The sequence below is a fragment of the Euprymna scolopes genome, chromosome 26 (genome assembly GCF_053919585.1).
Source record: "Euprymna scolopes isolate OS-2025 chromosome 26, ASM5391958v1, whole genome shotgun sequence".
Lineage (NCBI taxonomy): Eukaryota > Metazoa > Mollusca > Cephalopoda > Sepiida > Sepiolidae > Euprymna > Euprymna scolopes.
In genome coordinates, this window is record NC_136507.1 from 98,706,014 (window position 1) to 98,719,155 (window position 13,142).

General features: G+C 38.2%; 1 protein-coding gene across 1 annotated transcript in view; it reads left to right on the plus strand.

Moving 5' to 3' along the window:
- Positions 1-13,142, plus strand: part of LOC145248305 (uncharacterized) — an 89,847-nt gene that overhangs the window by 27,960 nt on the left and 48,745 nt on the right. Inside the window, exon 6 of the mRNA XM_080110195.1 lies at positions 9,883-9,998. Within this exon, the coding sequence (XP_079966321.1) occupies positions 9,883-9,998 (116 nt within the window). The remainder of the gene's footprint in view (positions 1-9,882; positions 9,999-13,142) is intronic.

Consider the following 13,142-nt stretch of genomic DNA (forward strand, 5'->3'; position numbering starts at 1 on the left):
AACAATAACCGCTCATAAACAGAAAATTAAATACTGATAACCTTACACTTACCTAAGCACACATTAACAACACACCACTACCCCCCTCCCCCCCAAAAAAAACAAATCCTGAAAAAAAAAATGTATGGATGGGTACCATTGTTTATTTTTCGATTTCAGAGTGGCTTAGCGAACTTTACACGATGCTATTTTTTGTTTTCTTTTACTTTGTTTTATAATGGGGCCTTTTTTTCAAAAATCTTTCTTTATATATTTTTTACATTTACTTTTAATGTGGGTGATTTAAATTACTTACATAGTCTCCTAGGATTAGCTAGATTTCAATCATGTTACTTATTTTGGTTGAGAAGAATATATATATATATATATATATATAGAAAGAGAGAGAGAGAGAGAGAAGATAGAGAGGGAATAAAAGCTGGTGTAGATATTGTTCGCCATGTAATGTTCTTTTTATGCTGAAGAAAAAACAACAAACATTTCACGGCGTCAACATTATCTACAACAGTTTTTATTTCTCTTTCTCCCTCTCTGGCTCGCGTTTTAGATTTCTTTTTCTACTGAAATAAAAAAAATATGGCGTCAACATCACCTACAACAGTTTTTATCTTCTCTCACTATCTCACTCTCTCTTCTCCCATTCCGATTATTATTTCTCTTGCGTGTTTCTGTGTCCGTTTTACCATGTGGCTTGCTATGATAAATTGCTATAATAAAAGCAAAAAAAATATCAATCTATCTACTTTTCATTCCGCCTTTACTTATGTGAAACAACAACTATAGGAGATGAGAATAACATAAATAAATAAATAAATACATAAAATATTTTCTTTATTAATTAACTTAAAGATATTTTTCTATAATGAAAAAAAAACAGTTTACCACAATAATTATTTCTTTAAAAAATGAATTTTATCTTTTTTGGGGGTGGGAGGATGGGAGGATCCATTTACACAAACTGAGCCACAGCAATGCATTGTCAGGCACAACTAATTTCTTTATATTTTAACTAGCAGGGCGACCCAGCATTGCTTTATATGGCTTCCTTAAGGAGTTAGTCGGCATAAGGGAATTAACTCCTTGATGAAAAATCAGAGTTACTTCTCTTTTTTTAGTACATGAAATGTCTGGCAAACTGACCCTAAACCTGACACGTTTTGTGCCAGTTTAGGGTCAAAACATGAATATCATTTTTTGAAATTTTAGATATTATTCATCCTGGGAAATACTGATCCAAAAAAATATTAATTTTGTTTTGTAGTTTAAGATTTTTACCTAGACATACACACACTGACACCTGTCCTTTATGTAAGAGACTAGCGGGGGTACCCGGCGTTGCCCGGGTTTTTAGAGGCGTGTGTGTGTGTGTGGAGGGTGAAATAACCCTGTTTAAATATTATAAAACAAACAATGTTAAAACTTCTAAAAAAAACAAAAAACAAACGGTCCGGCAGTGCCCGGGTGTTTGAAAAACCAAAAAAAGTGGGGGTGGGGTGGGGGAGGTTCGAACTCGAATCCTTGAGGCGAAAGCGAAAAAAAAAACAAAAAAACGTAATGAGTTAAGTTAAAAGTGAATTGGGTCAAACATGAATCTCGCAGTGAACTTTGTTTTGAATTAGTTTCCCCAAGATGTCGGGTCGAAAACCAGTTCCCCATAAAAAAATAGGGGTGTCCATATGAAAGCAATTGTCTGATATAAGGTTTCCACGGCATTGATCAAAAGCTGATAGTTAGCTATCTGTTTATTGAAAAAGGAATGTAATGATGAAATTTGTTTCTGTTATAAAAATGAAAATTAAAATAAGGAATTTAAAAACGGACAATGGAAAATGTTATTTGTAAAGTGGGTTACGAAAATTAGGTTAGAGGGTCAGCTTTGTAAGAAACGTGAATAACAATGCGTGCTTAAACACGGAGGCATGTCATGCCATGTGTTCTGAGAGACACATGCTTCGTCATGCAGTGACGTCATGAGTTATGAAGTTAGTTAGATAAGTCAGAATGAGAATCAGAGTTAGAAGAAGAGATGAAGCGAGAGGAGTCAGATCAGAGGTGATCAGACCGATTCTCCGTTAGAGTCCAGGCACCCTCTGAGAGCGATAGGGTTTAGAGATAACCATGTAACAACTTTGAATCCCTGAAATACAAAATCATGTCTGACCGGTCGAAGAAGAAATAAACGTATCATCATGTGATTTTGTATCTGCGTCTTCGTGTTGTTATTCAACAGAAAAGGTATTGCCCATTTATATTATAAGAACTAAGTGAAACTCATCATCACCAAAACAAAGGTAAAGTGAAATTGTATTAATATGAACTTTGTGTTTATAAAAATGTACAACTGTCAACGTAAATGTCAAACACATCTCTCGGTCTATCTATCTATATATCAAATCTCCTCTCATTGAATTACAGGCTTGGTGCTCCTCTCTTTATATGCACTCTGTCTGTCTCTTATATATACAGAACTGTCTCTCTCTCTATATATATACCTGTCTATGTCTCCAATATGCTATCTCCACAAACATGGACATCTTAAGACATATGAACACTCAACAACATGAACACTCCTAAGACTGTCTCGACTCTTACAAACATGAACAACAACAAATATATAAATATCTGAATAAGAACAATGTAACATACTCCCATATATATAACACCCGGGGAGTAGGGGAGCTGGATAGTGACAATTGGTATGAAGGGTTGTCCCTTCATTGACCAAGGTCTTATATGTGGGGTTTGTATTTATTTGCTTCCCCACTGAGCAAATTAGGCACAAGGCCGTTTTTTAATGTTGAGAGAGAGGGAAGGGGAGAGGGAAGAGGGGACCAGCTCCCAATGGGTGGGAAATGGGAGCTAGATAGTGACAATTGGTATGAAGGGTTGCTCCTACATTGACCAAGGTCTTATATGTGGAGTTGCCCCCACATATGGTCTTTGCTTGAAGTATCTGCCGGAACAGATACTACAGATACTACACTTTGAGATATTAAATCCTTTATTCATGTTAAAAATACATTGAAAATCAGCAATGAACAAAAAACTTATGCACATGGCCAACTCAAAAGGGGGTGGATTGTGGGTGTCGTTGGTCATCCTTGTCATTCCAGAACTAAACAAAATCAAAAGTTTCTACCAGCTAGTATCTTTCACCATAATACCGCATTCACCCTTTCATACTTGGGGACATCCTACTTAACTCCCAATTTTTAAAACATTTTTTATTGACGTGTAAAAACAAAAAAAGATAACAATAAAATGGTGCAATAATTCATTTGTGTCGAGGGCGGGGGGGAAAAAGGGGGGGGCGATTAGTAGGACCCTCCCAACTCCGTCTAGTTGATAGACTGCCCGTTACACTAGGTTTGTAAAAGGAACCTGGCTTCTGCGGGTCAGTCTCTTAGTGGGGATGCCCTCTAGATGGGGGTGAATGGAGAAAAGAAAATTTTGTGGGTAAGGAATGGGGGTTAGTTTGTATTTCTTTCTCTCCAAGATGAGTGAAATTTAGAGGAGGAGGTGAAAACAAAAATTGCAAGAAAGAGGGGGTGGGGATCTTGGAGGCTTCCTAATCAGGGAGGGATGGAACACACACTCAGCTAGCTGAGAGGCTATTTGTTTAATTTTACTTTACGGAACTGCGCGTTCCACACCTAGGCAGGGAACAGGTATTCAAATTTGGCTCCTCTTCGTACACACAGACTTGCTACATGTATCCATCTTCTATCAAATGCCGCACGATGCAGCCTTCTTCTATCACATCTGATCTTCACCCATAGTGAGACAGGCTCGAAGGTGCAGTAAACTGCAAGCTAAATGCACCCAACGGGATAGACACTGAGAGAGGTAGCAGGCGACTGAGAAAAGAGGGGGTGGTGGGGCGAACGACAGGCATAGAAAAAAAAACAGTTGTAAACAAAAGAAAAAAAAATAAAAAGGAAAAAAAGGTAGATAGGGCCAGAGTGGCATGTGGAGGGATACTTCTTTTGGCCAAGAAAGCTGTAAACGCTAATTGACCATGACAGCCCGATACATGAATGGAAGGAAGGGTACCAATGAAATTCCAATTTACAAAGCGACCATTGTTGGCTGCTCCCTGGTGGGTAAGTGGCCTCTATTGAAAAGACACGTGGCCTTTATGGAATTGAATTTGGTTGATTTTTATGATCCCTCAAAGTTAATTGAACGAAACCATTCTGGTTTTAATGGCCCGTCAAATTCCATTAGGCACACGCCGGCTGAGATATTCTACTCGATTGCCAACAGAAGAAGAAGAAACAGCCCCTTTTTTGGGCATAGGCCGCCTGGTGAAGATTTGAGTGACACCGGTTCCGGCATCCTGATTGGTTAAAGGGACGAATGAGAGAAAAAGAAGAAGATATAGCTCCCACCCCCAGAATATAAGCAGCGAGTTTTGAGCGCAAGACACACAGAGACTGACAGACACAGAGAGAATCTGCTCCCCTGGGCTCGAACGAGCGAAAAAGCCAACCGCCTCATCGATTGACCCTGCCACGTAGCCGTTCAGTTTTTATTGAAAACGAAAGAACTTTGCAGTTAACAAACGGCCAGTCCCTAACTTAATAGTGAAATACGAAACGACGATTGTAACCTTTTATGAATAACAAGGGATTTCGAATCACAAAAAAAAAAAAAAACAAATATCAACTTGTCTTTTTTTAATTTGTTTGGCATGATTGCAGAAACGCTCGACGAGTCTCTTTCAGGTACTGGCCGCTGACATTCTCATCAAAAAGACCCGAAGACCAACGATCGGGGAGTGTTCCACCACTAGACGACGTGCGGGTGACGTAAGTGTCACAATAGTTGGTGTTTAAAGAAAGCGATCAGATCCTGATCAGAAAAAGACACCCCCCCCCCCGGCAACCCTGCAGACGCGACGTCCAAATCACCATTCTTGCCACAGCCAGGATTGTAATGTAGACCATTTGTCTTTCCCGGTCCCACGGTGGCCTCACATTGTCCACGACATTGGATACGGTAATTGGGCGAGGATGCTCAGGATCAATGCGAGCCGTCACCTCACTGACATACGACCAGTACCGGCGGAGTTCGCAGCAATCGAAGAAAGCATGATCAGTCATTTCTATGGCCATTGTCCCACAACAAGGACAATCAGGCGACTCCAAAAACCCGGAATTGCATTGTACGTTGTTGAGTGGAAGTGCATTTCGGGCCAATCGCCAGGTCAGAGAGAACTCCGAATTGTTCAGATGACTCGAACCTGGCGCCCAGCTCCATGCGGAGCGGATCTCACTCTGCTGCCAACCCAAACGCGTGCATAGCGGGTCGTCAGCAGCCCCTACACTAGATCCTTGTGGAGTTCCCTATGGGTAGCAGTCACAAGGTCGCTGGACCTTGGTAGTCATTTTAGCGCGGCTCGGCACTCTTTCATGTAGGCAGATTCTCCCCGCGGCCTGCGACGGCTCTCGATAGAAGGGTCGGGAACAAGATCGGGGAAGGCGGCAGTAACCACGGGGTGCCACGGTTGGTAATCTTGCATATAGTGGCTCAGGAAGGCCAACGCATGTTCTCTCGTCTCCTCCTCCTCTTCGCCGTTGCAGCGTGGGCATGGGGGAAAATAGTAATCTTTGTCCCTGAAATCCCTGGCTAGTCTGCCAAAGAGTGGCAGCACGTCCCGGACTAGCCTCCATGTGATGGAAAACTCGGAATTATTCAGATAGCTACTGGCAGGTACCCAACTCCAAAGTGAGAGAACTTCCCCCCTCGACAGATGCAGCCGCTCCATCAGCGGATCTTTCGCGATACCCACCACTAATTCCTCATATAGCCTCCTCCTAGACCGTGCAAGGTCACTGGACCCCAGCAATGCCCTAAGGGCGGCTCAGCATTCGGTAAGAAAATGCAATTCTCGCGCTAGTCTTCTTCTTCGACCTTCAGTGGCGGGGTCGGATATGAGCCGTGGAAAAGCTTGCTCCACGACTGGTACCCAATGCGTTTCCTCTATCAGTGTCCGACTCAGGAACGCCAATCTTTCGGCATGCATATGACTTTGTAGGTCAGGCATTCCTAAGTCTCCCTCGCCAAGTTTCTGCATACAGACCTGTATATGGACATACGGCTTCCCTCCCTTCCACAGAAGTTTAAATAGGAGGCGCTCTAAAGCCTTACAGCGGTCCGCAGGCAGGGGAAGAACAGACAAGCGATAAAGGATCAGCGGAAACACGTACGTTGCACATGCCTCGGCATGACCCTACAAGGACAATTTCTTCCGAATCCAAGTCCCTACTGACGACTCGAACTTCGTCTGTACCTCCGACCAATTCTTGTCCTGTTGGAGTCCAGGCCCGAACCAAACTCCGAGGATCTTAACCGGGTCATCCGTCAAGCCAAACGCATCTGGAATTGAGTTTACCCCGGTCCAGGTGCCCAACTGCAGGCCAACGCACTTGCTGCGATTGATCACGGCCCCTGTGACAACTTTGTACTCAGCGATCGCCTCTATCACCGCTTCAATATCGCTACACCGTGCAGCAAACACGGTGACGTCATCGGCATACGCGGACACTCTGGCAAATTTGCCATCAGGTAGAGCTATGCCGCGCAGGACTGGTCTTGCCACTTCGTCCCTTAATTTGCGAAGAAAGGGCTCCAAAGCCAGAACATATAACAGAGGCGACAGTGGGCAACCCTGCCGCACCGACCAAGAGACCCCAAAGGACTCCGACAACCTACCATTGACTTGCACCACTACCACGGGATCTCGATACAGAGCAGAGACCCACTTGCGGAAGTCCGGACCAAAGCCAGCAGTTTCTACAACAGCTCTCAAGAACCCATGGTCGACTCTATCGAACGTCTTGGATTGATCTAAATTGATCAGCGCGGCTTCCGTGTCGGCTTCTAAACCCTCTATGCTCATGCGAACCAAGTGCAAATTGTTCTGAATCGATCAATCCTTTACAGCGTAGTTCTGATCGACCAAGTACCCAATAACAACCTGCAGTTGGTTCGCAAGAATGCGGGAAAAAATCTTGAAGTCTGTGTTAAGCAGAGCTATGGGCCTATAATCGTCTAGATTCCCCCCTCCACGCCGTTCCCCTTCTTCAGAATTGTGACCACTCCTTTGGTAACCTGCCTCGGGATCGAGCCCTGGGCAAACCAGTGGTTAAAGACGCCCATCAGAAGGGGCACAAACATGGGCAACAGCCTCAAGAACAGTTTGTAGGGCAAACCATTGAGCCCCGGAGATTTGTTGTAGCCAACCTGCTTCAACGCAGTAATGACCTCATGTTCCATAACCATCTGCTTGCAGCTAGCCAATTGGGCCACAGTAAGGCGGGGTGGGCCAGCTAAATAGCTGCCAAACTCCTGGCCGTGGAGTCTGAGTAGTTGGGTGAAGCGTTCCTTCAAATGCTGACGAAATCCATTGCAGATCTCTTGTGCCGATATTAGAGAGCGCCCTTCCAGGTTTTTCACCTCCGAATGTACCCATCCGAGCCGCGTCTTAGGGCGACCTTACGTTCAACAGCATCAACATTCATGGCTTCATTGGAGACTCTTTTTAACCTAGCTCTTAACTACCTGACCTGCATATTGCTTGCTAGCCAAGCGATTCAGGTCCTCCTTAACTAGAGCTTAGTCCTAGGGAATCCTCCCCTGCCACCACCCGGGTCAGTCTATCATCTAGGTGCCTTTTGGTCCATGCCCTAATTAATGCAAGGCGTTGGCTATATTGGACACAAAAGAGCCTAATGGTAGCCTTAAGCTTAACCCACCAGCTACTCCCAGTAACCATCCCCACTAACTCCCTCTGAATTAGTGACGACAGCTGCTCCCAGAAGTCGGTCAACTCCAACAAGGAGATGTTCAACTTCCAGTAGCTAGCCAACCTAGGCCTATTACCTAATTTCAAATGGGCCAACATGAGTTTGTGGTCCGAATGACCTAGCCAGTGGAACGTGGGACAAGATAGGAAATCTATGTCGCACCTTCTAATTAACATTCTGTCCAAGTATGTGCTCGGACAGACGGCCGAAATACCATGCCACATCCACATCTCCCTCTCGGGGTGATCTAGACGGAACCTGTTGACCAGATTGCACGAAGCCATCAGGTCAGACAGACTTCTATCACACCGATCCGACTCTCTAAACCCCCTGACCTTATCTATATTGGGGTCCAGGACGACATTCCAGTCCCCCATTAAAACTACACACTCTGGACCCGAAGAGAGAAACACCTCCACCCGCCGAAAAAAGGAAACCCTCTCGCTTTGGATGTTGGGCGCATAAACTGCCACGATCCGGAATGTGCTGCTTTTAATGGCAACATCGACCACGACCAGCCTCCCATGAGCGTCCGTGTGGACAACGGTAACCCCCGCAGACAGGGTATGACTTACTAGAACAGATAGTGGTTGTAACTAGACGAGTGTTTGTTGTGATGCAAGACCATCACTTAGAACTAATTGTCACTTAACACCTTTATCCATTGCATTACATGTTTATGTGTCTTCTGGGGGCTGGACATGTGATAAGAACAAAGTGTAGTATCAGTTCTGATACTACACTTCACTTTTTCTATCCTCAGTCAGTGGGAGAGAAATTCAGCATGCCCCCTTTTGGGGAGCTGGATTTTCTCCACATTAAAAACAACCTTGTGTCTAATTCTGCACTCATGAGTAAATAAGAACATGTAAGTAAGAAGACACACTAGATAAGTGAAAATGATATTAGGAAAATGATAGAATCGAACCCTGTCGGCAAGTGTTAAAGATAATGGAAAATGGAATGTTAGAAATTCAGTCCATTGTTAATTCTATTAGAAATAGTTAAATATTGTTTATGTCGGGAAAAGAGTTGATTGTCCATTCTTTTAGAAATCTGGATATTAAATATATCAGTTAAATGAATGGACAATGCAAATTAAAATATATTGTTTAAAAATAGGTTAGAATTATAATTGAGGATTCTTTTGTTTGCCAAAGGTGTGTTTGGACAAACATATGTAAAGCCACATGAAAATTAGTCACGTTTGAAAACAACACTTCTGACGTCATAAACAAAGGAGATTTCTCAATATAGGATCCAAGGGTTCGGAGTTAGAGTGAGTTGAAGGATGAGTTGATGAGGATCAGATATTCAGAGCAGATCACACACAGTGATAGAGTTGGAGAGGAGAGCCCCCTTAGAAGCGAAAGGTAGAAGATTAGACCATGTAGATCCAAGTTTGAATTCCTGACGTCATCGACCGGCCGATCAGATGAATAAAACAATCACCATTAATAATTTGTAGCTGTTTGTTTCGTGTCGTCATTCATCACAAAGAAAAAAGGTAACTGTGTTTTATCATCTTGTAACGAACTTTGTGTAACCCCTTCCAAGTATTATGTGTCCTCGCCATCATCATCATCATCATCATCAGTGAAGTATCTCCCCTCCTCTCTATATGTGTATAAGAACTGTTGCATCATATATCTCCCAGTCTGTATGAAACCTCCAAGAATTGTCACAGTCATCGTCATGATTAAATATATATAAATGTCTTCCCATCAGAATTGTTATTACAATCATTATACGTTATTATATGCCCCCATTAATGTGTCCCCTGCTACACAACACAATCTTTTGGGAATTACAGACTCAATCCTTACTATAGGTGATTCTGTAGTCGTCAAAAAATATTAATAGTTCTTTCTGGTTCAACTAGATGATGTTCACAACAATGAGAGACAGAGTCTCATTTCTGAATTTATGGTTATGTAAGAGAACCATGAAAGTAACACTACAGTAATATCCAAGGGAGATAACTCTGGCTCCAACAGGGATTTAAACAAATGTCATTATTTTTGTCAAATTGTTCTTCTGAAAGTTTGTATTTTTTTCCCCTTCTTTTTAGTCCGCTATTTTGCTATGAAGATGGCATCAGCAAAGTTCGCAACATGAGGTCGAAAATGCGAAAAGATTCAGCCAAAGTCTTACGCCTCTATTATTTGGGAGTAAACGAGATGATTGGTAATTTTCATTTTTTTTTTTTTTTTTTGGTTTTCTTATTTCTCGTCAATTGAACTTGTAACTTTTTTTAATATCGCTTTGTGCATTGCAGGAAAATATTTACATCATTTACAACAGCATTATCTTTCAAGCAGATTTTATTAAATATTTACATCATTTACAACAGCATTATCTTTCAAGCAGATTTTATTAAATATTTACAGCATTTACAACAGCATTATCTTTCAAGCGGATTTTATTAAATATTTACAGCATTATCTTTCAAGCAGATTTTATTAAATATTTACAGCATTTACAACAGCATTATCTTTCAAGCAGATTTTATTAAATATTTACATCATTTACAACAGCATTATCTTTCAAGCAGATTTTATTAAATATTTACATCATTTACAACAGCATTATCTTTCAAGCAGATTTTATTAAATATTTACAGCATTTACAACAGCATTATCTTTCGAGCAGATTTTATTAAATATTTACAGCATTTACAACAGCATTATCTTTCAAGCAGATTTTATTAAATATTTACAGCATTTACAACAGCATTATCTTTCAAGCAGATTTTATTAAATATTTACAGCATTATCTTTCAAGCAGATTTTATTAAATATTTACAGCATTTACAACAGCATTATCTTTCAAGCAGATTTTATTAAATATTTACAGCATTATCTTTCAAGCAGATTTTATTAAATATTTACAGCATTTACAACAGCATTATCTTTCAAGCAGATTTTATTAAATATTTACAGCATTTACAACAGCATTATCTTTCAAGCAGATTTTATTAAATATTTACATCATTTACAACAGCATTATCTTTCAAGCAGATTTTATTAAATATTTACATCATTTACAACAGCATTATCTTTCAAGCAGATTTTATTAAATATTTACAGCATTTATTACAGCATTATCTTTCAAGCAGATTTTATTAAATATTTACAGCATTTACAACAGCATTATCTTTCAAGCAGATTTTATTAAATATTTACATCATTTACAACAGCATTATCTTTCGAGCAGATTTTATTAAATATTAACAGCATTTACAACAGCATTATCTTTCGAGCAGATTTTATTAAATATTTACAGCATTTACAACAGCATTATCTTTCAAGCAGATTTTATGAAATATTTACAGCATTTACAACAGCATTATCTTTCAAGCAGATTTTATTAAATATTTACATCATTTACAACAGCATTATCTTTCAAGCAGATTTTATTAAATATTTACAGCATTTACAACAGCATTATCTTTCAAGCAGATTTTATTAAATATTTACATCATTTACAACAGCATTATCTTTCGAGCAGATTTTATTAAATATTTACAGCATTTACAACATCATTATCTTTCAAGCAGATTTTATTAAATATTTATATCATTTACAACAGCATTATCTTTCAAGCAGATTTTATTAAATATTTATATCATTTACAACAGCATTATCTTTCAAGCAGATTTTATTAAATATTTATATCATTTACAACATCATTATCTTTCGAGCAGGTTTTATTAAATATTTATATCATTTACAACAGCATTATCTTTCAAGCAGATTTTATTAAATATTTATATCATTTACAACAGCATTATCTTTCGAGCAGATTTTATTAAATATTTATATCATTTACAACATCATTATCTTTCAAGCAGATTTTATTAAATATTTATATCATTTACAACAGCATTATCTTTCGAGCAGATTTTATTAAATATTTATATCATTTACAACATCATTATCTTTCAAGCAGATTTTATTAAATATTTATATCATTTACAACAGCATTATCTTTCAAGCAGATTTTATTAAATATTTACAGCATTAACAACATCATTATCTTTCAAGCAGATTTTATTAAATATTTACATCATTTACAACAGCATTATCTTTCAAGCAGATTTTATTAAATATTTACATCATTTACAACAGCATTATCTTTCGAGCAGATTTTATTAAATATTTACAGCATTTACAACAGCATTATCTTTAAAGCAGATTTTATTAAATATTTACATCATTTACAACAGCATTATCTTTCAAGCAGATTTTATTAAATATTTACATCATTTACAACAGAATTATCTTACAAGCAGATTTTATTAAATATTTACAGCATTATCTTTCAAGCAGATTTTATTAAATATTTACAGCATTTACAACAGCATTATCTTTCAAGCAGATCTTATTAAATATTTACATCATTTACAACAGCATTATCTTTCAAGCAGATTTTATTACATATTTACAGCATTATCTTTCAAGCAGATTTTATTAAATATTTACATCATTTACAACAGCATTATCTTTCAAGTAGATTTTATTAAATATTTACAGCATTATCTTTCAAGGAGATTTTATTAAATATTTACATCATTTACAACAGCATTATCTTTCAAGCAGATCTTATTAAATATTTACATCATTTACAACAGCATTATCTTTCAAGCAGATTTTATTAAATATTTACAGCATTATCTTTCAAGCAGATTTTATTAAATATTTACATCATTTACAACAGCATTATCTTTCGAGCAGATTTTATTAAATATTTACATCATTTACAACAGCATTATCTTTCAAGCGGATTTTATTAAATATTTACATCATTTACAACAGCATTATCTTTCAAGCAGATTTTATTAAATATTTACATCATTTACAACAGCATTATCTTTCAAGCAGATTTTATTAAATATTTACAGCATTATCTTTCAAGCAGATTTTATTAAATATTTACATCATTTACAACAGCATTATCTTTCAAGCAGATTTTATTAAATATTTACATCATTTACAACAGCATTATCTTTCAAGCAGATTTTATTAAATATTTACAGCATTTACAACAGCATTATCTTTCAAGCAGATTTTATTAAATATTTACAGCATTTACAACAGCATTATCTTTCAAGCAGATTTTATTAAATATTTACATCATTTACAACAGCATTATCTTTCAAGCAGATTTTATTAAATATTTACATCATTTACAACAGCATTATCTTTCAAGCAGATTTTATTAAATATTTACATCATTTACAACAGCATTATCTTTCAAGCAGATTTTATTAAATATTTACAGCATTATCTTTCAAGCAGATTTTATTAAATATTTACATCATTTACAACA